The 26,616-nt window shown below is 36.7% G+C and overlaps 1 protein-coding gene across 1 annotated transcript in view; it reads right to left on the minus strand.

The window, feature by feature from the left end:
* Window positions 1-6,545: 6,545 nt before the first annotated feature.
* stxbp4 (syntaxin binding protein 4) overlaps window positions 6,546-26,616 on the minus strand; it is a 37,510-nt gene continuing 17,439 nt past the window's right edge. Inside the window, exons 12-22 of the mRNA XM_063003701.1 lie at window positions 26,269-26,372; window positions 26,078-26,174; window positions 25,199-25,317; window positions 24,314-24,403; window positions 23,812-23,877; window positions 18,219-18,395; window positions 16,433-16,537; window positions 15,099-15,148; window positions 13,928-14,070; window positions 7,092-7,149; window positions 6,546-6,800 (exon numbers count right to left, since the gene is read on the minus strand). Coding sequence (XP_062859771.1) covers window positions 6,677-6,800; window positions 7,092-7,149; window positions 13,928-14,070; window positions 15,099-15,148; window positions 16,433-16,537; window positions 18,219-18,395; window positions 23,812-23,877; window positions 24,314-24,403; window positions 25,199-25,317; window positions 26,078-26,174; window positions 26,269-26,372 — 1,133 coding nt within the window. The 3' untranslated portion in view covers window positions 6,546-6,676. The remainder of the gene's footprint in view (window positions 6,801-7,091; window positions 7,150-13,927; window positions 14,071-15,098; window positions 15,149-16,432; window positions 16,538-18,218; window positions 18,396-23,811; window positions 23,878-24,313; window positions 24,404-25,198; window positions 25,318-26,077; window positions 26,175-26,268; window positions 26,373-26,616) is intronic.

The following is a 26,616-nucleotide window of genomic DNA, read 5'->3' on the forward strand; positions in this document are numbered from 1 at the left end:
AGTGACGTCAAACCTCAAAAGGCTGGACCAACTCTTAGCTGCATTAAATACAAACTAATATACTCATATAGTCAACACAGGACATTCAAATTAACTACAGTATTTTGCCTTTAATGGAATGTACATGAATATATGCGTGACATATGAGTAACCCAATGAAGAAAAAGCAAATATAAAGTTCTAAAATTTGAGTTCACACACACACACACACATATACACACACAGCAGCAGCAGCAGCAATGTTAATCAAATTCTTCATTCATTCATTAACTGTCTGTTTTACCACTGCTCTATCCTGTTTAGGGTTGCGGTGGGTCCGCTTCAGTGGGCGAATGGCAGGAAACACTCTGGATAGGTCGCCAGTCCATTACAGGGCAAACACACATACACACACACACACACACACACACACACTTATACCTAGGGGGACTTTACTATCTTCAGTCAACCCACCTGCATGTCTTTGGACTGTCTTTGGAAACCCACGCAGAGAACATGCAATCCACACACAGAAAGGACCAGGACAGCTCCATTTGAGAACCGAACCCACCAAGCCATGGTGACGCCTAATCAAATTCCTACTTACACTTGTGCTCATGTCCTACATACGATATGACATTCTGCTGTAATAAAGCTTCCAATTTGCGCAGAATGTTTACAGTGCACCTCCATTACAGATATGACAACATCTTTTGGATCATAGTGCTTTTAAGTCGTCTTCTAAATTTCTGTAAACAGTACAACAAAATCTGGGTGGTAGATGTCACACTGTCAAAAATATTTGGGTTATTTTAAGCATGAAAAACCCTAATTGGTCTATCTACTGTTTTAATAACAAGCTTTCTGAACAAATAATTAATTAGTATAAATAACAGTCAATTATAGAATGTAAAAGTATTAATGAAAATTAAATATATATGTTTTAGAGATGTAGGGAGCATATAAAGGCTGTTTAATCCTGCACGTCATGATCAGGACTGCACTATAAAGGTCTGAGTGAGCAAACTTATAGAATGAGTACTATTTTACAGAATGTATACAAAAAAAACAATACAAAATATTTTAGTATAATATCCAAAGCTGTCTGTATCAGGCTGCACAGGGGGCAGAGAGGACAGGGGTTTGTTTGCAGCCCCTATATAGCACGTTTACGGGCAGTTGTAGCCTTGTGGTTAAGGTACTAGACTAGTAATCAAAAGGTCACTGGTTCAAGTCCCACCACTGCCAGGTTGCCACTGTTGGGCCCCTGAGCAAGGCCCCTAACCCTCAATTGCTTAGGCACTATACTGTCACAGTACTGTAAGTCACTTTGGACAAAAGTGCCTGCTAAATGCTGAAAATGTTTATATAGCATGCTAATATGTGGTGTGCATTTAATTTGTTTTATATTTTTATTCTCATTTCTAGCTCAGGGGCGGGGGTCAGTGCCTATACGAGCCTCCAAACAAGATATATTTACCACATACTGTGGGAAATTGGGATTTTTAAACTTTTTCTTATGTTTTTGTCTGTTTTAGCTTTTGGTATGTGTAATTATATGATATAATTTATCCTTATTAATTATAATTCCTCGTGTGTGAAAGTAATTACGTTGCAAAATGTGATTTAAAACTTATAAACGGTCAAACAAAGTCTGCACCTTCATTTTCATTTTCACAACTTCATTCCTCCTGTTAGCTGGCACGAGCTGAGCGCGCTGAGGAGGGAACAGCGGGTCACGTGATCCTAACTGCTTGACCTACTTTTGTCCAATTGACGCGTGCGCACCCGAGTGACAGCCTCTTCTAGTCACGTTGAACCTCACGCGCAGTTGTTTTTCTGACCAAGCACATCTTAATCAGTTTGTTTTCATCAACAGAAGCTTTTTTCTCTCAGACAGATTTATTAAACCTGTAAGGCTTATTTTCTTATTTAAAGTCTCCTTGGTAAATGAACGCTAAAGCAAGAAATTGGAAAGACGGTCATGATAAGTGGCCACTATTATTTGAAAACTATTCCATCACGAGGTGCAACATGTGCATCCTGCATCTTGCAAAAAGTCTTTCAATTAAAAACATGACATATATACTGAACATACCCATATATACTGTTTACATATAATATAAAAATAGTATACCATGTAGAATAGTGTATATAAACATTAAATAGTTTATATAAAATATATTTTGAACACCATACAATGCATGCATTACATTTATAATTGTAACATTTGTAACCTAACTCAAAGAATCACATTTTGGAACTCAACACACATACTGTACACAGAAGCAATGTTGATCAGATTCTTTCTGAATAGGATAAACCACAATTTGATTCTGTTCAGGGTCGCCGAGGTGGGTCCACTTCACTGGGCGAAAGGCAGGTCGAAAGACAGGTCGGCAGTCCATCACAGGGCAAATACACATACACACATTAACACACACACATAGCTAGGGGGCTTTTGTATCTTCAATCAACCTGCCTGCATGACTTAGGACTGTGGGAGGAAACCGGAGCACCCGGGGGAAACCCAAAAGGACCAAGACAGCTCCATTTGAGAACATAACCATATATACTGTTTATATATATTATAAAAAATAGTACACCATGTAGAATAGTGTATATAAACATTAAATAGTTTATATAAAATATATATAACACCATATAATGCATGCATTACATTTATAATTGTAACATTTGTAACCTAACTCTAAGAATCACATTTTGGAACTTAAAACATATTTTCAATTTTTAAAATGGCTCAACACTTGATTCTGATGTGCACACACACACACACAGAAGCAATGTTGATCAAATTCTTCATTCATTTATTCATCAATTGTTTTACCACAGATTTATCCTATTCAGGGTCGCATTGTGTCCACTTCACAGAGTATGTATTATTTGGGGTCATTCTCAGCACTGCAGTGACACTGACATGGAACACAGAAGCACTGATGGGGTTTTTAAACACCTCACTGTCACTGCTAGACTGAGAATAGTCCACCAAACAAAGATATCCAGCCAACAGCGCCCCGTTTGGCAGCGTCCTGTGACCACTGATGAAGATCTTAAAAATGACCAACTCAAACAGCAGCAATAGATGAGCAATCGTCTCTGACTTTGTGTCTACAAGGTGGACCAACTAGGTAGGAGTGTCTAATAGAGTGGACAGTCAGTGGACACAGCATTTTAAAACTCCAGCAGCGCTGCTGTGTCTGATCCACTCATACCAGCACAACACACACTAACACACTACCATCATGTCATTGCAGTGCTGAGAATGATCCACCACCTAAATAATACCTACTCTGTGTTGGTCCTGACCATTGAAGAACAGGGGGAAAGGGGGCTAACAAGGCATTCAGAGAAACAGATGGACTACAGTCAGTTATTGTAGAACTACAAAGTGCTTCTATATGGTAAGTGGAGCTGATAAAATGGACAGTAAGTGTAGAAACAAGTAGGTGGTTTTAATGTTATGGTTGATCGGTGTATTCAGTTTATATATAATATAAAAATAATATACCATGTAAAATAGTGTATATAAACATTCAATAATTTATATCAAATATATTTTAAACACCATACAATACATCGATTACATTTAAAATTGTAACCTATTCATAATTTTTGACCTAACTCAAAGAATCACATTTTGGAACTCGAACATATTTTTTATTTACAAAATGGTTCGACACTTGATTCTGTGTGCTGTTACTTTTGTGGTAAGGCCATCAGCATTTTCTGTGGCATGGACGGTCAGGCATATGAGTGATTTGTGTGAGTTTAAATTCAGGAAGCAGATATATTTAACACATGCATGGGAGGTAAAAATCAATACACATTGCCCTAAGCATTTAGTCTGTTGTGTTGAATTGTGCTGAACATGCCAAGTCAGATCAGAGAAAGACAGGAAACATTACACCTCTCGCAAGAAGTCAAATGCAAACTTAAACTGCACACTGAACTTTATTGTTATCTTAAAATCAGTATACAGTACATTCCCATAGAAAATCAGGAAATATCTAATTAAAGATGTAAATACATATATTTGTACTAAATACATATATTTATACTTGTATATATGTTGGTAGGCATTTAAAAATAATCAAACTTGCACATGGCAAAATAAACCTGCTGAACATACACACAGTGGGGTGGTTGAAGTATTTACAGTTCTGTGAAAAGGTATCTGCCCCTTTCCAATTTCTTCTACTTTCAAATATTTTTATCACACTTATGTGTTTGAGATTATTAAACTTTTCAAACAGAATACTTTTAATATTATTAAAAAGTAACCCAAGTAAACACAGAATACTTTTTTTAAGTGATGATTTCATTAATTAATGGAAAAATGCTTATCCACAAGTAATAAGGAAAAGTGGTGAACCTTCCCAGGAGTGGCCTGCCTACTGAAATTTTACCAAGAACGCATTAACGACTCATCCAGGAGTTCACAAAGGAACCCAGTCAAAGATCTAAAGAACTGCAGGCTGGGTTCCTTATGTACAATGTTCAGAACTCCACAATGTTCAGAACTCCACAATGAGATATACATTGGGCAATATGGCATTCATGAGAGAATTGCAAGGCACAAACCTCTGCTGACCAAAAAGAACCCGTCCAGGAAACATCTAGATGACCCCAAGGCTTGGGATGTCATTCTATGGACTGATAAGTCAAAGGTGGAACTTTTTGGAAGGCATGGGTCCCTTTACATCTGGCATAAGGCTAACACCACATTCCACTATTAGAACATTTTACCAGCAGTTCAACGTGGTGGTGGAGGTTTGATGGTCTGGGCCAGTGGTAGCCTAGTGGGTAGAGCTTTGGGCTACCAACCGGAAGATTGGCGGTTCAAATCCAGGCTCTGCTAGCCACTGTTGGGTCCTTGAGCAAGGCCCTTAACCCTCTCTGCTCCAGGGGCGCTGTACGATGGCTGACCCTGTGCTCTGACCCCAGCTTCCAAACAAGCTGGGATATGCGAAGAGAGAATTTCATTGTACTGTACACCTGTATATGTATATATGACAAATAAAGTATATCTTCTTCTTCAATCTTTACTTCTATAGGACCTGGACACTTGTTTTAATGGAGGGAATCTTGAATTCTGCTCTCTATCAGAAAATCCTAAAGGAGATTGACATCCATCTGTTTGTGACTTAAAGCTCAAGTGCAGCTGGGAGATGCAGAAGGACACTGTTGTAAAGCAGACATGCAAATCCACTTGAGAATGGCTTAAAAGATATAAAATTAGGGTAATGGAGAGGCAGATTTGAAGTCCGGGCTTAAATCACTTTGAGATGCTGTGGCAAGACATTAAACAGGCTGTTCATGTATGAAGTCCTCCACTGTTGCCAAATTACAACAGTTCTACAAGGCAAAGTGAACCAAAACTGCAAACGTTGGATTGCAGTTGTCACTGCAAAGGGTGGCACAACCACTTATTAGATTTAGGGGTGCAATACCTAATTATCACCAATAAATTAATGATTGATTAAAAGCTGCAATTTGTGTATACTCATGTTGTCCTCACTGTATATTAAAATAAGCTAAACGATCTGAAACATATAAATGTAACAAATTAGCAAAAACAGAAGAATTTGGTTGGGGCAAATGCTTTTTCACAGCACGGTAACTAACACATTAGAGTAAATGGTGGAAACTTAATTAGAAACAGGGCAGTGGTAGCTCAGTGGTTAATGTACTGGACTAGAAATGAGAAGTTTGCTGGTTCAAGCCCTACCACTGGCAAGTTGTCACTGTTGGACCCCCTAATCCTCAATTCCTCAAATTGTATTCAGATATTTCTAGTGTACGATAAAAGCATTTGATAAAGGCTGCAAATGTAAATATAAGAGCCACATAGAAAAGTTAAACAATAATAAAGGTTCTATGTTGTAGATAAGATACAGATTATTGTTATAGACTCTTACATCATGCTATCTAAGTACTTAACTATTACTGATACATGTTTAACTAAGTTTACTTTATTCTTTCACAGACTTTTTGGTTACAAGACAAGAAGGCATGTATTCTGATGTAACATTTTTGACATTGACCTCTCTGGAAAATTAAACATGGTAATGTGCCAGGCCAGGGCTTTGGTCACGTTTATACAGAAAGAATGGAGTTTAAAAAGGGTATAAAAAGGCAGTATGGTTGTCTCAATATCTGTGCAAGTTTCTGCTCATCTATCCAAAATATGCCAGGTCTTTTAGTAAAATGAAGCAGTTTTACAGATATAGGGTTGCTTATAAACCTACAGTGGTCCTACTTATAAAGTGTAACAAATATAAACAGTTTCGGGCCACCAACCAAATTTTATCATGCATTTAACAGGCTATGGATAGATCAATCACCAAAAAAAACAAGGTTTGTCCATCTATTCATTATCTACTATTGTAAGCAATGTTGATAAAACTGACCCTTGTTCTCTATATAAAACTTGTTTTCTATTAAAGCTCACAGGCAAGTAAGAAATTATATCTGTTTTACACATTTCAACTAGTGTTTTCGGGTGGAACCCGACCCTCCATGGCCCTGACAAGAATACAGTGGTTCTATCCTTTTACATATTAAAATAAAAACAATGTCTAACCATTACATACCTATTAAAACTTGACTTTTATACATTTATTGCAATAGTTTGTATTTCTTTTCTTTTACAGCATGTTCCTTTAAAAAAGAGATGCTACACTAGACGATTCTGGTGTTGTAAGGCTTGGTCTAACCCATGGACTTCATTTGTTTCTGTTTCAGACAGACCCAGGGTGTTCATCACAGGATGAGTCCATGAAGTCGTCTGAGTTAGATGACTATGGAAACAAAAAAGCAAAGACTTATGTTAAGACAATATTATAAAGATTACTAAGAGTTACATGTATTTAATAATGAATAACTGACTTAAGCAAACTTTAAAACCGAACCTGTTTAAAGTGCCAGACATATTAATTAAAGAGGTAAACTACTGGTTATCCCACACTGGCTGTTATGCTGTTAAGACAAATGGAAAAATCTTTCTTTTTAATACATATACAAACAGACTTAAAATAAAAACAACAGAAGGCAGGTTAGAGCTATTGAATGTACTCTTACTAGTAACTTACTTGATGTAGTATTTGACTCCACTTGCAGTATAAGCTTCATTCCAGCCGTACGGTAAGCCTAGGAGACGTGAAATAGAAAAGGAGATTTTAACATTCCATTTGTTTTACAATTTAAAGCAGACAGGTTAATATTCCAAAGTTCTACTAATTTGGAAGCTTAAAAATTTCCTGGCCATAGTCTATTGAATTAAGTAAAAATTTACTTATTATATTTACAGCATTTCGCAGATGCTTTTATCCAAGGCGATTTACAACTGTGACCAAATACAATGCAAATAATTGATAATTAAGAACCTTGTTAAGGGCCCAACGGTAGCAACTTCAGATTGTCTTTGTCACTTGTCCAGTACCTTAACTGCTATATTACTGCAGCCACTTCTTAACTGGCTTAGCATAAACATTATGCAATAAGTATTTGTCTTAAAAATAATATTTGGTAATCAAATAGCACCTACATATAAAGTTGTAAAGTTATGTAACCCAATGTTGTCCAAATGTAGCTAATTTTATCCACAAGCTAAGTGTTTTCCTACAGCATGGCAACTACTAATCTAGAGGAGGGCTAACACTTGCTGCCTTCAACACCCTTTTAAAAAAATCTGCTAATGCAACACGGGCAGTACTGTTGTAATGTGGCAGCTGCTGAAGTAGTTTACCAGTGAGCCACATTCAGACTTGTGTCCTTCTGAGTTGGCATTTTGGCCGGCAAAGGTGGCACAGAGATGCTTCATGAGTGTTAAATCTGTCCAGTACGAATTTTTCCTATAGACCTATATCACAGTTTCTTCTTTTAAGACTTACCAAAATGTTGCCAAAATGGCAACAAAGAAGGACAATACTCTTAATGACTTGTAACAAGGCCAAACTACTTCAGCAGCTGTTACAACCTTGCTGTATACATTAGATTAGAGATCAACATCACTGGTTGGTGTTATGATTGGTAAGTCTACTAGTCCACCCACAAACGAGGACCAAGTATGATTTTATTACTAATTCTCTTTTCAGATTAGGGCTATTGAATTAGTTTGTTGTGAGAGCCAGATTACAAAAATACCAGGTAAAGAGAAACTAAATTAATGCTAGCTCATACATTTTCTAAAGGAATGGAGCAGATCCTGTGGACATAAGAGAGAGTTGTCATCAAATGCCTGTGCAATTTCTCATCGAGTCACTCCTAAGTCACTCTCAGTGCACAGTAAATAAACGAAGGACATAAGCAGCCATGACAAACATGTAACTTACAGTACAGTCCTGACACTGAGCAGGAAAAACTTGGGGTCAGAATCTTTAGTTGATTAGAAAATCTTATAAACTGTGATTGTTGGCTTAAAATGCATTTAATGGCTTCATGTTGTTATTGATGGTGTAGGACTATTAGGAATCACTATAGGTGCAGTATTATTTATTCAACAGCTGGGTATGGTCCATGGGTGGCTTACCGAATGAATAGCCTTTATTTTGACTGTTGTGCCATCTGGGAGCAGATAGCTTAATTGTTTTGCATTAAATCCTACAATACAAGCTACAATATTATTTGTGCTGGATTCCACACATTTTCTACATCACAAAATTAGGAACACCCAAAGTATGCTTTTAATTTCAGTAATGCTGTTTGTCAGAATTCAATCAGAGCTTGCATCTCACTCTGTGTTCCAGTATCGACTGATTCTTTAAGTACTTTCCGGCTCGTCACATGTAGAAACATTTGTTCAACACTCTTCAAGTTCAGGTTGAGCAGGTGAGGATAGTGTGGCACTCCACGTGCAACACAAAAACACAAGACCGCCCAATGCAGAGCACTCAGCTGAAACGTGAGCTTCGCTGGCTAAGACATCACATGCAGCCAAGCATGCGAGACACGTTTTCCTCATCTCTCTCTCTCCTCTTTTCTTCTGATCCCTCAGCTCCTGTCTGAGTATTTTTTTCGCTCCCTTTTAGTCTTCTAGTCAATCTACAGTCGAGTTAAAAAGTGTACATACACCTTTTTCTACAAATATGAAAACATTTTCTGGGTCAAAAATATACTGTACATACAGCACTAATATCTGATTATATGTCACTTCTCCTTAATCACTCAGTTTTGATAGCCCTAATCAAGCACAGCTCTGGATAGTTCTTCAACCAAGCTGGTTCACCAGTACAGACCTTTCAGTACAGTCCACATATTTACAATCGAATTAGGAGTTTCAAAAGCTTTATTCTAGCCTGATTTAGCCATTTCAAAACTGTTTTTTTTTCTTTTTGCATTTACCCCCTGTTTCTCTCCCAAGGTTCATAATTTCTAATTTCTTATTGTGATTCATATATCGTTTGCCCTACACCCACACTGGACAAGAAGAAGTGTAAGAGACAGAAAGCCTATCATATTCTTTATTTTATAGACAATTGGTTGTACAGTTGATTTTGATACTTGACGTTGCTTAGAAATGGCTCCAAGCAACATTAGATTCTAGGGTCACAATATAGTATTTGGTAAAATAGTTTCATTTTTCAACTACTAGTACCCAACTCAAATTCCTAAAAAGTTCCACCTTGCAGAGTTTGTGCACTTGCGTCTAATATTCAGATGTTCTCTGATGTGTTTGATTTATGAGAAACCCAAACAATAAGAGTTGGTTCCATGCAGGTCAATTAGACAATTAGAAAAAAATATTAAACTGAAACATACCAAAGAATTTTACATTAATTGAGTATGGGTGGTGCCCACAGCAAAAAGGACCTGGGTTTGATTCCAGGGTGTGGAGTTTGCATGTTCTCCCTGTGTCCCTGTGTGTTTCCTCAGTTCCTCAAGTCCAAAAACATGCAGTCATTCCAAATGGAGCTACTTATATTGCCCTAAGTCTGAATGTGTGTGTGTGTAAATAAGAGTGTGTCTGTGATGGGCTGGCGACCTGTTGAGGGTATTTTGCCCAATTAATCAGACCCAACCGCAACCCTGACACAGATAAAGCAGTGGTTAAACAAATGAATGAATGAATGAATGTATGAATGAATAAGTTCAAATGTGTTCTGATAGAAATGATCAATTGTCCAATCATTCTACATGTACTTACTGCCCCTACTAAAATACTGAAAGAAATGTCTGTAATATGGTACGGTTTGATTTAATAAAACCATCTAAAGCCATCTGTCTCTATGCTTACTTCAAAATTTACTCAATTCAGGATACACATTATTTTCCCTTTTAAAATCCTTTAGTTTTAAGTACTCAATGTAGTATTGTAGACCTAAAAATGTAGCAACTAACTTGTTAATGACAGTAGCATAGAAAATATTTAATGAGGATACTGTGCATCTGAAAGGACATGAAAGGTTTTTTGCTTTTCACATTGCATGATCATCTCTAATTAAGATGCTAGCAAGCATTCAGGATACGGGAACATATTTGGAATTTGAACTATTTTATAATTACTTGTTAATTATAAAAATCTATCTACCGTATAATAACAAATATTTAAGCTAATTATAACTGCAAGGTAACTGCCATTAATCCTCAATTTCCACAATCGTGTTTTTTATGCATTGTCACATTTGTGGCATCTAAAGCATGAGTTATGACATTTGTCTCGTGTTAACTGCTCCTTAAATGATCTTTTGTGCAAAATGTACAATTGAAAATTGAAAACCTGTCAAATCATGTCAATGGACCTCGCTTCGTGCACCGGGGCACAGTCAAGCTGTTGCCATCAAAACAGCAGAGCTTAATAATCTTAATAATAAGGAGGAATGGCTTCATAGTAAATTATTATTTCTTATTTATAATATTATTTTGTGAAATCGCTTGTGACATTCTATTTTGTTTAATTCAAGATGTACAGAAATAAAACACTATTTTTATTGTATAGTCTGGAACACATATTATCCTTTATGAAGCACCATCCTGCTAGAACTGAACAACGCTGTCTATATGTACAGCTACTGAACCCTGCAGAATGCTGCATGACATTCAATGCTTTTAAAGAAACTGACAATTACCTGCTCAGAGCTTTGTATCCAGGCAACGACTGCAGCACTAAAGCAAATCAGACCCAATGGGCATATTTATCAGGGTACACAACTAAGATTATGATTACTTAATTGGGCTGGCCTAATTCTTTTCATGCATTCACACAGAGACACCCAAATGACCCGCACCCATAGGTGAGGAGACATCAAAATGCCCCTGAGTCATAAGTATTAAGACACCCAGATGGTCCTGGGTTATAAAACACAGATTACCCTGAACCATAAACATTAAAATAAAGAAATATTCTTAAGCCATAAATATGGACATCCAAATATCTGACTCAATAATTTCAACATTAAGTTTGTTAACAAACTTTTACCTCACTTATTATTCTAGCTCTTTTTATCTTTATAATTTCCATTCCCACACCATTCAATGTAGAACGTTAACTGTGGAAAGTTGTTAAGAATGATTATAGATCATGTTGTTACAAGGTGTGCTTGTGCTTTTGAGTGATCTGATTTAAGGTTTTTATTCTGCCTTGTCAAACATGATTTTTTTTAACAGAAATGAATTATTCATCATACAATCCAGGAGCAGCTTGTTAAATTTGTTCTTCTCTCTGCTGTCGACCTAGATTACTCATTCACTTCAATTCACTATTACCAGTAAATACACCAACAACCAAATGCCACACAGCCATATTGTGTATAGATATAGATATAGGGTGTGTTCGAAAACCTAGAGAGCTCTCTATATAGACAGCATTTTGAGCCATCCTATGCACACTTAGGATGTTCAAATGGATTTTAGTCTCACTGCTTAAGTTTATATTTGATAAGTGTATACCTCACTTTTCTAACAAATAATAAACATAGTGGTGTAAAATTCAACATCAACTATTAGGTACATAAAGGGCAATAAAAATGCTGAAGCAATATGTTTGGATGATGATGATGAAATTGTTCATATTATTTAATTCCAGCCTTTTAATTGACCTAATCTAGTTTTGCACAATACATAAAATGTATCAATATCTATAAAATTATCATGGGAAGTCCTTGAACGCTGACCCAAACTGAAGCAAATGAGGACTGAGGTTTTTTATGACTTTGAATCAGTAATTGATGCACTTTTGCAGGGTTTTTGTAGGTTGACCACTTCTGGAATATTCACTACAGTTTTTCAAGTTTTTTTCCCCCCATTTTGACAGTACAGTGGTAACTTGTAACTCAACGTACCCTAAACTCAAAATCTTTGATACTCAATGCCCCTCATTAAGAAATTTGTACCCTTAAATTTAACCGTTCCTTAAAACTCAACGTGTTTAGTTTGTTTTTTAAAATTGTATTAATTTAATTTCAAATTAACAATGAACTATCGATTTGTTTAGCGCTCGGCTTGAAACTGTGGTAAAACGTCATCAAAATGTGAATATGAGACGAATTCGCATCTGTGTGGAATAACCGTCAGATTCACTCTGAAAGCGTCCACATGTATCTAATTTAGCTGGATTTTCCTCACTGTTTCACTTTTAAACTTGTGTTACAGCTCGGAATTCTGAGAAATTGTACGAATCAGCTTTTTATTTTAGGGTTTTTATATTATATTTGAGTTATTTTCAGTGTAAAAGTGTCAAAAATAACCCATTATTATAAGCCTATAATATATGAAAGTCCACGAGACCATGAAACACATTAACATGTTTCCTATACATCCTTATGAGAAAAAATACCTTAAAACTTAACGCCTTTTAAATTCAACGCCACTTCCAGAACCAACTGACGTTGTGTTGCAAGGTACCACTGTATTGTGCAGATTTTGTATTTCCCAGACAGTGTTGTGCTGATTTGGGACTTAAAATGTGGGCCTAGATAGTTTCTGGCCATAAATCAAAGAGTGAAACTGACTAAATGATGTCCAACACTCTTCTTAAATTTTCAGTAACCTTGATTTGATCAAACCAGTCAAAAGATAACATCCAGCCAGTTTAATTTCACTATTATCTGTGAACCTTAATTCACCTTTAAGCAGATATATGAATATCCTTTTAAATAAAAAATAACAGCACCACAGTTGGACCTATCCCTCTACCTACTGTATTGTGGTGCAGCCCCAGAGGGTTGAAAAATTATGGATCTGTTACGGTAAGTGAATACTGTCCATGTCCATGCCTGGATATCCTGAGACCCTCAAGGCAATGAAACCAATGATGTGAATGACATACTTGCTAATAAGCTCATACCACTGCTTTTTCCAAACCCTGCTAAATTATTCCTCTTAAAGTAAGAATTTAATTTATAAAAGGGATAGGTGTTTTAATTATGTAAGTTCACTAAGCACCTGGGACAGATACTGTTGTTGCCCATTAAATTACCAAGTCCTCTCACAACAAGTTCATTTCTTGGTTGAGAGATCATTTTAAAATACCTAATTAGATTAAACTAATATTGTTGCTAATTATATTTCTCAAAATTGTATGAGTAACTAAGCAACAAAAAATTGAGGGTTTCATAAAGATGTGGAGATGAGTCTTTCTTAATACTTACCTTAAGCTTGGACACTGCATTTTATAAATATAGTTATTTATATTCCTGTATATGACTTTCAGTCTACACAAAAATTAAGTTGATTAAAACAACTGGTTTAGGGAGATAGTTATATAATAAACATAATATAAATAATATAATGATGTTGACATCATTATAAAGTTAATTAAAATAATATAGAGAAGTAGACCTAAATTTAGAACAGTGTAGGTCTCTTAAAAGACAAAGTATATTGTCTGAAACCAGAATAATACGTGATTGACTTGTTACATAGTTGTTGCAATGGGCAATAGAATTGTTTTAATGTGATTTGAAAGCAGTGAAATTGTGAAATAACTTACAGTCGACTTCTACAGTGGCTCTAACAGTGCAAATCAGTTCCTTGGCCTCCGAGACAAGAGTGGATGCTGTCTGAAATACTTTATTTCCACTTTGAGAGGCTGAGGGTTGAAGCGATGTACCCAGCTCTGACTCTCTTTGAGAACTGAAACATGAAACAGTAACATCATGTTACCAATTACTGCATATTATCAATAACTTTGGGCTGTGTTTTAATATGTTTAAATAGTCCGGGTAACACAGAAGATAAAGATAAAAATCAATGGACTGAAAACTGTTTTATTTGTTTTTATTGTTTAGGGCTAAATGCAGAATTGAAATATTATCTGACCATAAATGCATTTGTTAGTTGTCTTGTTCAAAAGTAGCTGTTTATTAATTTAAGTTCAATAAAATAGTTGCATGGTTATTGATGCATTTGTCAAATATTTAAACCCTGTCTAGCCCATGCTGGCGTTCTGCCAAGTGTCCTCTTTTTTGAAAAGTAAAATATGGTCATCATGCCTGTTTCAGATTAGCCTGCATGAACTATTTAGCAATAAAAAATGTTAAAAAATTTGTCATGATTGCACCGTGTTCAGTCTGGCTATTATAAAACCTGTACAGAAGTGCTCTTTCTTTGACCTGAAATAATAAAAGCAGAACAGCAGACATAAAAGCTGCAACTCAATGCCCACCGTGAGACATGACAATACAGAAGTTATTAAGGAATAGGTTTTGTGTGCTCAGGCCTACTGACACAGATAGAGTGTTATAAAATGAAAAAGATGTTGCACAATTGTCATACTTCAGGCTACAAGAAAACAATGTACTGTAGAAACTAGTTCATCATTAGTTTTTTTGTTTCTCTAATGCCTTTAACGTGCATTAAATTCTGAGTTCTTAAAAGTCATTTTAGTCTGATTTTGCCACTGTTTAATCTTTCACCAAATAATATTTAAATTACTGAATATCCAAAGCAAACCACAAGAAAATATCTTAATAATTTCTCATATGGAACATCTTTAAAAGCCAACTCTAAAGTTTTAAACGCATAATCCCCAATCTATCATTAAATTACACAATTAAATTAAATCTCTGTTAGCAGGGCTGTTATTGCTTGTGTTATTAGCACTGTCTTCTTGCCTGCATGTGAAGCTGTAGAATAAACATAAAAATAAATATAAACCTTACCTACAAGTCCCAAAAGATTCTTGGTTCTCTGTTAGAAAGTCTTGAATTTTCTATAAAAGTTAGAAACCAGTATTAGTGCATTAGTACTAAAGTGATGTAGTTTTGTGGGTAACTGGGACTTTTTGTTTTTTGTTTTTTTGGAAGAATGACAAACTTCAAATACTGAAAATTGTAAAATGCTCATAAAAACAGAATTAAATGTTTTGTAAGTTATTAAATTAAATAGTATTAAAGCAGATCAAAAACACTTTATTATAAATGTTGTGTCATTATAAATTTGTAACCTGGCATACAGTTTGAACAGAAACATGTTTACCACTGTGAAATCATATTTCTTTTTAACAGCACTTAATAATCAAGTCAGAAATAGAAAAACTAATTAAACCAGTTTTAAAAACAAAATTTCTTGTCATTGTTCCAGTATTTCAATATTTAGATGTGCAACCCCATACAACCTTTACTGACCTATTGTCTGTGCATTTAAAGTGAGAGACAGGTCTGACCTGCAGACAGGTCAGTCCAGCAACCACTCTCTCTTATCTGTGCTGTGCAACACATGAAAATGTGGCTTGGCATTATAATGTTATAATAAGCGTGTCCCTGAAAAATATGTTGTTTGAATTTTGCTTCAGAAAGTGTATACTGTTTAGCATTAACGGTGCCCATGTCACTAATATAACACCATAGTAGACCCTGACTTTTAAACTTTATATTAATAAAAAATTGGATTGTCTTTTTCTTTGTGGCCTTAACAAGCAAATTACACACTACATTACCTAAATTTAAGACGAACTTCAGAAAAGTGACTGCATTAATAAACAATACACAGTCTTATCTTGCAATAGTGGAAGCAGCAAACATTTTACTGACAAAGGTTTGTTAAAGTATTTCTGAGCCCATGTGGTAATATCCATCACCTAATATCCATCATAATATCCATACCTGTATTTAATGCAGTGTCATCTGAAAGTTTAAAGATCAGGTAGTGGTCATTAAGTAATGGTTTTATCCCTCACCTACACAGATTTCTATAAATGATATTTTAACTAGTTGTAAATTGCCCTGTTAGTTAAACATGGGTTTAACATAATAGTCATTTATAACACTGATGAATTTTCTGAAATGTCTAATTCATGCATTAGGTTGAAAAGATAAAAATGCATTAATTTAAATTCAAACTATTTCTCCATTAAATGAACTGATGAATGGGGGTTTATGAAAGACTTGCATTTGGCGACAACAAAGCAATGGTCTTGAATCACAGCAATTAGATGTTGAATCAAATCTTATTCGGTCTAAATAAATAAGTTTTCAATTGCACATTCATCTATTACCTGGACAAAGTGCAGAAGATTGAGAGTAGACACCTCAAAGCCTTTCTTCACAACTTCGCTTTTTCGTAATTGGCACTTAAGCAAAGCCATTTTCTTCAAATCTTCCTCCTCCTGTATGAAAACTAGAGTTAATGATGGACCAGTTACAGCATTCCTGGTAAACATAAGTAAAAACGGTCACAATACTCATTATTATCACTTATGTTTTAACTTAACCAAATGTGTCATAATTATTGGCTTCCCTAGAAATTATTAGAAACAAAATGCATCCAAAGCATTTTTCCATTTATGTGGTTTAAATTGATAAGAGTAGAAACTGTCAAGCAAAGAGTAGGAACTGTCAAGCTTTTATCTTTACCAGGGGTGCCAGTAACTGTGGACTGTATGAGCGGTAAAAACACGCTAGCACACCAGAGCTGACATTTCGAACTCGTCGGCTTGAAACTTAGCTCTGCCATCTGGCAGGCTGGGCGTTTACATGAACAACGATTGGCTGGGAGCCGGAGCTGGGACCTCATAACTGATGCAATTACAACATCTGCTGGCTGGTTGATGGTGTCTGCAACATGGAGTCAAGAAATAATGTGTTGATCAGGGTGTCTCTCCGTGCACAAAGCTGATCCGCATATGAACTTGACTCTTGCAGGTGAAAAGATGCAGTCGGCTACTGCACACGTGTCGGAGGGGGCCTGTGTCAGCATAATGCAATCGGGTAATTGGATACGACTAGATTAGATTGGGAGGAAAATTGGGAAAAAATGCAAAACAAAAAAAATGGCACATGGAAGAATTTTCAAGACACATTGTAAGTAAATAGAAATAATGGATCCCTGTTCGTCGGCAAGTCAGTCTGTGGATAACTTTATTTTTATATAATAAACAGGACTTCCAATTCAGGTAAAACCTGACTCAAGCATTTGAGACCACTGGACCAACTACTGGATCGTCATATCAATGTGTAGTTGCAAAAAAAGTGTGGACTTACAAACAAAACATGTATACAATAATCTGATTTCACATTACTATAATAGCAGCATGTGTTTGTAATGTATTATTCAATTCAGCTTAAATATATAAGACTATCTGGTTTTAGGTATATGTCTTAAAGATGACAGTTGGGTATTTTTAACACATAAATGCAATTGTAAGATATTTAAAAAATATTAAATAAAAGTCAGATAGAATCAGACTAATTGTATCACTAAGTCTTTGTCAATTTCTACTCTTGGTGGTGCCTTGGAAGGAAAGATTGAAAGGGTTATAAGCCCTATGGTGCTGTAACAGCAAGTACTGTCTGGTTGAGGCATAGTACAAGCAGCAAAAGAATACAAAGAGATGAGCATGGTGCTCTGTATGTGCTGAAGCTCTCCAAAGAAATAGGTGTTAGAGAAGGTGTGTGCTCGCCTGTGGTCCTCTTCAGCCAGTGTGAATGTCATGCAACTGGCTGAGAAAAAATATATGAATGAACCCTTTAAGATTGGTAAAGTAGGTCATTTTTTTCTTTGTCAAATCTGTGGCACACTGGAGGAAAAAAACAATGAACTAGGAAAGCTGCTAACTATTTTAAAAATAACTTAATCAGCCAGTCACCCTGCAAGATCATGTTAAAGCCTTTATTGCACTCCAGCCCAGTTACTGAATAATACAAAGCAAACAGTGACCTACTTTTCAAGGTACAAGAGTGAGGGAAAACCTGATCTGGATCTAAGCATAGAAAAGGGAATCGGAGTTAGTACATTGCACTGATGCCTTTACAGGGTGGGAGACCAGGTTTGCAAGTCTATACCTTGGACTGGCCAAGTTTCTCCACTCTCTGAGACTTCATCTCTGCTATTTCCTCCTCCAGGAGGTGAATCACCTCTTCATGGTCCATTTCCAACCCCTGCGCCTGCTTCTTTGCTGCCTCAGCCAGGTGAATCTGTGCCTGCAGAGCTCTGGCCTCATCCACTGCAGATTTTGCATTCTGCATGAGCACAGTAAAAAGTCAGGAATGAGCTGCTGAGAATACATTCAGTACAGTGCCAAGGGGTTCTTCCCTAACATAGCAAACTCAGCACTGCAGGAGAAATACCTGACCCAAGTTCACCCCCTTCCCAGTCTCAGTCTCTCCACATGCTCACAGCATGACCAAGCACTGTTCTATATCAGCCTAATATTGAACGTGATATTTGCTTGCACAAACATGGTTTAGGACGTGGGAACAAGAAACCACAGGACCACAGAAATTTACACGACACTGCTAGAAATCACAAGTCAACTAAATACATTTCAAAGCTGAATCAGTCAAAAGAATCCCAACAGTGCAAATGCAACTAGGTAAGGATATTTACAAATCTGGCAATTTACATCTCACACATTAACCTGATTAGTTCTTTCTCCTTTATTTGTTAGATATAAATAGCATACATTTAAGAAATGTTACAAATGAAATATATGCAATTTGTATTCAGTAGTGGTGACAATAGTAACAATATCAAATATCCTCAATCTGAATTATTATTATATGAATTAAGTGTCTAGCTATGTTTTTATATATATATATATTGTGTTTATGCATTTTCTCCCCTTTTTTTCTCCCTTTTTAGCGCGTCCAATTGCCCGATTGCGTCATGCTTCCTTTCCACCAATGCCGATCCCTGCTCTGATTGAGAAGAACGAAGCTAACCCACGCCCCCTCCGACACACGGGCAGCATGCCGTATGCATTTTATCTCCTGCACTTTGACGAGTGCAGTGCAGCTCAGCGTTGTGTACGGAGAGACACACCCTAAGAGCACTCTTTTCTCATCTCTGTGCAGGCGCCATCAATCAGCCAGCAGAGGTTGTAATTGCACCAGTCATGGGAGAGAGACCCCATCCAGCTTAGTCCCGCCCAACAAGCCAATCGTTGTTCATGTGGCTGCTCAGCCTTAGCCGGTAGGCAGAGCTGAGATTCGATACGATGTATTCGAGATCCCAGATCTGGTTCCAGCGTGTGTTTTTACCGCTGCGCCACCTGAGCTGCATGTCTAGCTATGTTTAGTGATTTTATTTCATCACAGATTTTGCCCAGTCAGTCTACAAAACAATGCACATCAAATCAAATTACAACGTCCATGCAGTGTGTTGCAGATGTAATATTCTATTGTTTTTTACATCATACAATTCAGTGGCGGCTGCTGGTCTTTCAAAGAGGGGAAGCTCATTGTCGGCTTACATCATAAAATTTGTCAATTTATTTATACATAAATTCTGCCCTCCGTTCCTTTTCAAGAAAATGGCCTGAAATGGGTTGCAGTTTGTCTTTCGACTTCACTCGCAAAATCCGCAATGGGACTGAAGCTCCCAGTGGTTAACTGACGGTGCAGATCTCAAAATAGCTGTCAATCAAAACGGGATTCAGCCTTTCGACTGATCCTCCAATCATCTTGCAGAAGCTCCGCATCCAGACCCGCCCACAGCTCCATTCACCCCCAGAGACGCTCAGCGTCCGGGGGCGGGACAAAATCGTGGCATTTATCCAATGACCGGCGAGTTTCGAAGCAATGAAAAAAACCGTTCCATGCAGTCCCATTGAAGTGAATAGACGCTCAGCTTCTACGGGCAAATGCATTGACGCCACGGGAATGTATGAGAAGTTAACAAAATCGAGTCCGTTGATTTGTGATAAGTAGCTGATTCTGAACGAACTCGTCTTCGAGATGACCGTGTTCTAACGCATTTGTAGTCAATGAAATGTTAACACAACTGTACATATTTAACCATTTAACTTTTGACATTCTTGCAGTCTTAGAGAAATCGCCACTGATACAATTACATTTATTAGTAAAACACTGAAAATGCTTTATTTGTACTTCAACACTCAAAGTTCAAGCAGTTTAACAAATTACAGTTTTTAGATTCCTTGCATTTAAAATTTAAAAATTGCATTTTTTGGAAAAGGGGTTTGTAAATGAAACATGCAAATGGTTTTAAAAAATAGTAATGACAAGTATTACACATCCTGTTTGCAAATAGGTTGATATATTTTGTAAAATGCAATCAAAACAAGTATCTGTGATTTGCTCTGTGATGGACTGGTTACCTGTCTGGGGTGTTTTCTACTTTTCGCCCAATGATGACCCACCCAACTCTGTCCAGGATAAAGCAGGTGTAAAACAGACACTAAATCAATTCTCTTTTATTTAATTTTAATTTTATTTCATTTTTTACTTTATTTTTTTTAATTTTTTTTCACTGATCAACTTACTGCATTCTGTAAATATAATCATGAAAATAAGAGTTTAATACCTGCAACATACAAAAAATTTGGAACAAAGAAAGGTTTATTACTGTGTTATATCAGCTGTCCTATTAATTATGCTTTTTAATCATTTAGGAGCTGATTGTTGCTGTTTTCCAAATGTAAATTTGCCGATTATTGCTTGATACAAGATTTCAGCTGCTCAACAATCTATGGTTGACAGACATATTGACATTTTCAGGAGGAGACAGACCTAGACTGCAGACAGGCCAGTTAAGCACTGGTATTCTGTGTCTATGAAGCTACGCTGTTGCACTATGAAAAGAACTGGGCCTGGAAAAGACATTGTTGGCTTTTGTATCTTTCGTGAAAACAGCCTGGATGGTGTTTTGCATGGAGAACATGACATCCATCTTTCCAAAAAAAAGCAAGCATGGACTATGCTAATCACAGCACACAGATTTACTCTTACTCAGTTTAACTAAAATGAACTCAGGCCCTGTGAACTTGGCAGCATTTCTGCATACAGTTATTGTATAGCTTTCTCTTTGTAAAATACATTTCTGTATTTTTTGTTGCCGTGGCAGACTGTGTTAAGTGACAACGATTTTCTGAAGTACTCACAAAACCATTGAGCCTTTTATTCCTAATTATTAAATTTGAGAGTTCAATAGAGTTCATTGCTGTTTTCAGTTATATACCTGTAAAGGACAGTTTTTCCAAATTACTACTTTTTTCTGTATTTACATTTTTCTTACTGTCCCAGCTTTGTTTGAAATAAAAAAAAAGAATAAAAATCTGTTCTTAATAACTTGCCTGTTTAATTTAAGGTACATATATATTAATTACACCAGAATATCCTAACAATATGTCTTTTGGTCAAACAATTGGCACTAAAGGTAAGTGTATGGAAGCAAAACAACATTGTATTATTGCATGTACTACTTTATAGTAGAGTACATTAAAGCAAATATTTAACATAAAATTTACATGTGGACAGTGGTAACTCAGCAGTTAAGGTACTGAACTAGTAATTATGAGGTTGATAGTTCAAGCCCCACCAGTTACCATTGCTGGGCCCCTGAGCAAGGCCCCTAACCCTCAATTGCATGAACTGTATTCAATTATTGTAAGGCGCCTTGGATAAAAAGTGTCTGCTAAATGCTGTAAACATGTAATTCTTTAATTTAAAGTATGTGCATGGAATAGAATGTATATTACATATTTTTAAATATAAACATGCTGCAAATCACAGTAAAGGACCAATAGAAAACTTAATCCCTGAGCCACTTGACCACTTACACCTCCCATGGGTCACTGTCTCCCCACCCCCCACACACACCTTTCAGTGCTCAGCAACCTTGCTGCAATGCGTGTATGGAACACTCATCTCCAATGGGAAGGCTTAAAAGCCCGCTGCTTCTCTGCTGGGCAGCCTGTCTGCCTACCTGTTACTCTAATGGCATATATAGCACAGAGAGAGTGGGTGGGGGTGAAGAGAACAGAAACGATTCTCAGAGGCAGATCCAGGCTTGAAAGAAGCATATGCTTTAAAAAAAAAAAGACTTTGCTTCCCCTAGACTAGGCTTTCAGCGCTCCCTCATGGCTGCTTTTGCTCTTAGATTGGTGAGTAATAGATCTCAGTGTGATACTGACACCTCAAATCTGAGGGCACCAGCAGGCGGCCATGACCCAACCACAAGCTCACAATGAAGATGTTAAATTGGTCAAACTAACCAAGTCTCCACTACCACTCAACATTTTGAAAGCCTGGAAAACATACTACTGTGTTCTTACTCCCCTATTTGTTAGATATACAGTAAATAGCTTGAATTTAGGAGTGTTACAAATAAAACGTATGCAATTTGTATTCCGTAGTGGTGACAATAGTAACAATATAAAATATCCTCAATCTGAACTATTTTAAGTGTATTTATAGATATAAATATAGAATGCCTTTATTGTCATGTATACATATACAGGTTTACAGTACAACACAATTCTTTCTTCGCATATCCCAGCTTGTTTGGAAGGTGGGGTCAGAGCGCAGGGTCAGCCATCGTACGGCGCCCCTGGAGACGACAGGGTTAAGGGTCTTGCTCAGGGGCCCAACAGCAGCATGGCAGAGCCAGGATTCAAACTCTCAACCTTTTGATTGATAGTCCAAAGCTCTACCATCTAGGCTACCCTGTCCTCCATAGCTATGTTTAGTGTTTTTATTTCATCATAAATTTTGCCCAGTCAGTCTACAAAACAATGCACATTAGATCAAATTACAACGTCAGTCCAGTGTGTTGCAGATGTATTATTGTATAGTTTATTTTTTTACATCATACAATTACATGTATTAGTAAAATACTGAAAATGTTTTATTTGTACTATTATCAGTCAACTTAAAGATGCCAAATTGGTCAAACTAACCGAGTCTCCACCACCAAGTCTTATTTAATACATGTTTTATTTGCTGATTGTATGCTTTGTAGCATTTGTTTTTGTTTACTTAGATTTATTTTGTATTTTAAGTATTTTTTTAATATATAAAATTGCATAATGGTAAAATCATAATTATTTTACATGCACATATGCATTAAAACAATGAAAAGGTAAAAGTAAAACTAAAGCAACATGGACAGTTACTCAACTGTATCTTTACACCAAAATACTGTACATGGTTTCTTCATTGCCTTTTAAAAGCTTTAAAATACTTTTAAAGGCTTCACTGACAAAAAAATGTATAAATCTTTACACACTGACGGCCAAAAATTCCCTCTTTGATAGTTAGCACTCTATTTGTGACTTTTGGAGACCCTTACATGAACCATCAGGTCTTAACGATATTTATAGACAGCTGTGATCCTTTTCAATTTGGTTTATATAACACACTCTAAGATAGAACCTATAATGTAAGTTGGAGTTGTTTCCATTTTTATGACTCACATTTTTTTTTCTCTAATGTGCCCTAAACACTCCAACTCCCACATGCAGTGGGTGGAACATACCTCCTGAACCTCAGTGTGCTTATTTTATCACACATATAATGGTAAAACTGGGACATCCTATAATATACAGAGTATTATAGGACGTTCAACAGTACCTCTCTAGGGTTACTTGAAAACAGTGCAGGTATAAAGTTTTAGAAAATACGGGTAGATGCTCACCTGTTTGACTTTAGACAGCTCCTGCTGCATTTCATTACAATATCTCTCAGACTCTGTCAGCTTATCCTGTTAGACGGAATACATCAAAAAAGCAGAATGAAGTGAACTTTTAGAATAATGATTTCTTATAGTGATGCTGCATTAACCACCTGATCTGTCATTGCAAGATATTATCTTTTAATCATACATTATCTGAGAAAGTTTATAAGCTTTTAAAATTCTGTACTATTTACTTAACTGTATGGTCTATCTTAATATAAATGAACTCAATCTGCCTTAAATAATAGCACACATAAAATTCTGTTTCATTAGTGATTAAAATTCACAGTCCAATCTGGAAAAGAGTATGTAGGTCTACAGAGGTCTACATACGTACTGTGTGAATGAATAATTAATGTTTGCACTGAAGACATGGAAAGGAAAAGTGTTCTGTGTTTATAGTTTAGGCAGAATATTTGTCTAATGTCTGTTTGTCTATGTATGATGTAAAGCAAAAAAATACCTGCAGTCGCTTTATATATTTTAAGGCTTCACTGTGATCTTTTCTTAGTCGCTCAGTCTCATCAAGGTCATCAGAGTCAGATGTAGAAACCTCAGAGATTACACAATAAAACATTATTTCTTCATGTTCATTTAATTAAACTGTATATACCGATCAGCCATAACATTAAAACCACCTCCTTGTTTCTACACTCACTGTCCATTTTATCAGCTCCACTTACCATGTAGGAGCACTTTGTAGTTCTACAATTACTGACTGTAGTCCATCTCTTTCTCTACATACCTTTTTAGCCTCTTTTCACCCTGTAATTCAATGGTCAGGACCCCCACAGGACCCCTACAGAGCAGGTATTATTTAGGTGGTGGATGATTCTCAGAACTGCAGTGACAATGACAGGTGGTGGTGTGTTAGTGTGTGTTGTGCTGGTATGAGTGGATCATACTGTTGGCTGGATATTTTTGGTTGGTGGACTATTCTCAGTCCAGCAGTGACACTGAGGTGTTTAAAAACTCCATCAGCATTGCTGTGTCTTATCCACTCATGCCAGCACAACACACACTAACACACCACCACTATGTCAGTGTCACTGCAGAGCTGAGAATGATCCACCACCCAAATAATGTAGTGGTTTTGGGAGGGTCCTGACCATTGGAGAACAGCATGAAAGGGGGCTAACAAAGCATGCAGAGAAACAGTCAGTAATTGTAGAACTACAAAGTGCTTCTATATTGTAAGTGGAGCTGATAAAATGAACAGTGAGTGTAGAAAAAAGGAGGTGGTTCTGATGTTATGTCAGTGTATACTTCTGATAGCATAATAACTTTTTTTTTATTGGGACACAAGTTGTTTAATGTAAAAAAAATAAAAATATTGATTAAATCCTACTGGAGGGTTTGATGAGGAGTCACTAAGATCTTCATTTGTGAGTTGAGATGTTTGCAGTCCCAGTCTTGACTCAACCTGAAGAGTCAACCTGAAGAGTTCCTTTGTCAGAGTCATAAAATCTGGTTAAACACAAACAAAAAACAAATATTTATGTACTTCAATTTTTCTGTCCGTGCTAAAAATATGTAATATCACATTAGCCATGTGTAGAGACAAGGACGCTCTTGCAAGCTGATGACAACAAGCAAAAAGAAATCAAATTCTACTAACAAACCTTCCATTTTTAAAAGTCGCCCACTTCTACTATATGAGTATTATGCGCCAGCTGACCAATGGTGGGTGGACCCGGAGTAAATACCGTCTGCCAGCGAGAAAGGCTATTTTCCTTAATGCAACTTGACACTTACTATGTTTTTACACTATTTTTTATCTTCCTATCCTGCTGAGAGGCATGGAGACATAATCAGTTCAGACTTCTCTGTCCATGGCCTCAGGTTTCAGCACTGGGGATCCTTAAACTTTCCCATACCAACTTTGAGGAACCTCTCATAATTTTGAGCAATTCCCCACAGCTCATGCTAATAGATGAGGATAGAGAAGCAGACAGACTGGTATACAGAGAGCTTTATTTGAAAATCTTCTGCCTTATTATAACAATAAGGTACTTTGCCACAAAACTGCCAACGTCTTTTGATCTCCACCTTGTGTCTCCTCATGTTACTGTACACAACTTTCTGTGGTACCTTAGTTCCTCCACCAGGGGCAGGTTCTGCCGATACGTAGAAGACTCGCTGCACTTTCTTCCATAAGAAAAACACTGCCTATAATTCTGGCAAAGTAAATAGAATGCATGTAATTTGAAATCAGATGTTGTCTGACCTCTATAGGCCACTGTTCTCTCCTGGTCCACCTGGAGTCTTTCCCTCAGAGTCTGAAGCTGAAATTCAGTTGGCTTTAGCCCCAGCGCCTCCAGAACCTGTGGATACAACATTAATCTTTTGTATTAACACTGGTTTGCTGCTTTTTATTCACATGTAGAAAAAAGAACGTTCTAGGAGTAAGGAACAAACCTGCTCTAGCTGCTCTGTTTTAATTCGACTGCTAGAAGTAAGTGAGGGGGGCTTTAACTGGGAGGCTGTGGGAGTAACACTGGGCATACAGGCAGCAGTGGCATCTATAGACGAAGAGAAAAAACATGTCTCTGGAAATTCAAGTTAACAGTTAGTCTCTGAACATGTTGTAAAACTTGTATGTTCAACGCTCCAATTTTCCAGATAATACTTGAACGGTGTAGCTTGAACCAGCCCCCTTCTGATCACTATTGGACTACTTTAACCACTACGCTATCAATGCCCACAATAAGCACAGGGTCTATGTCTATTATTAGGCCAGTCTGGTCTGTCTTAAATGGGCAGATA

This window comes from Trichomycterus rosablanca, chromosome 10 (genome assembly GCF_030014385.1).
Source record: "Trichomycterus rosablanca isolate fTriRos1 chromosome 10, fTriRos1.hap1, whole genome shotgun sequence".
In the NCBI taxonomy this organism is placed as follows: domain Eukaryota; kingdom Metazoa; phylum Chordata; class Actinopteri; order Siluriformes; family Trichomycteridae; genus Trichomycterus; species Trichomycterus rosablanca.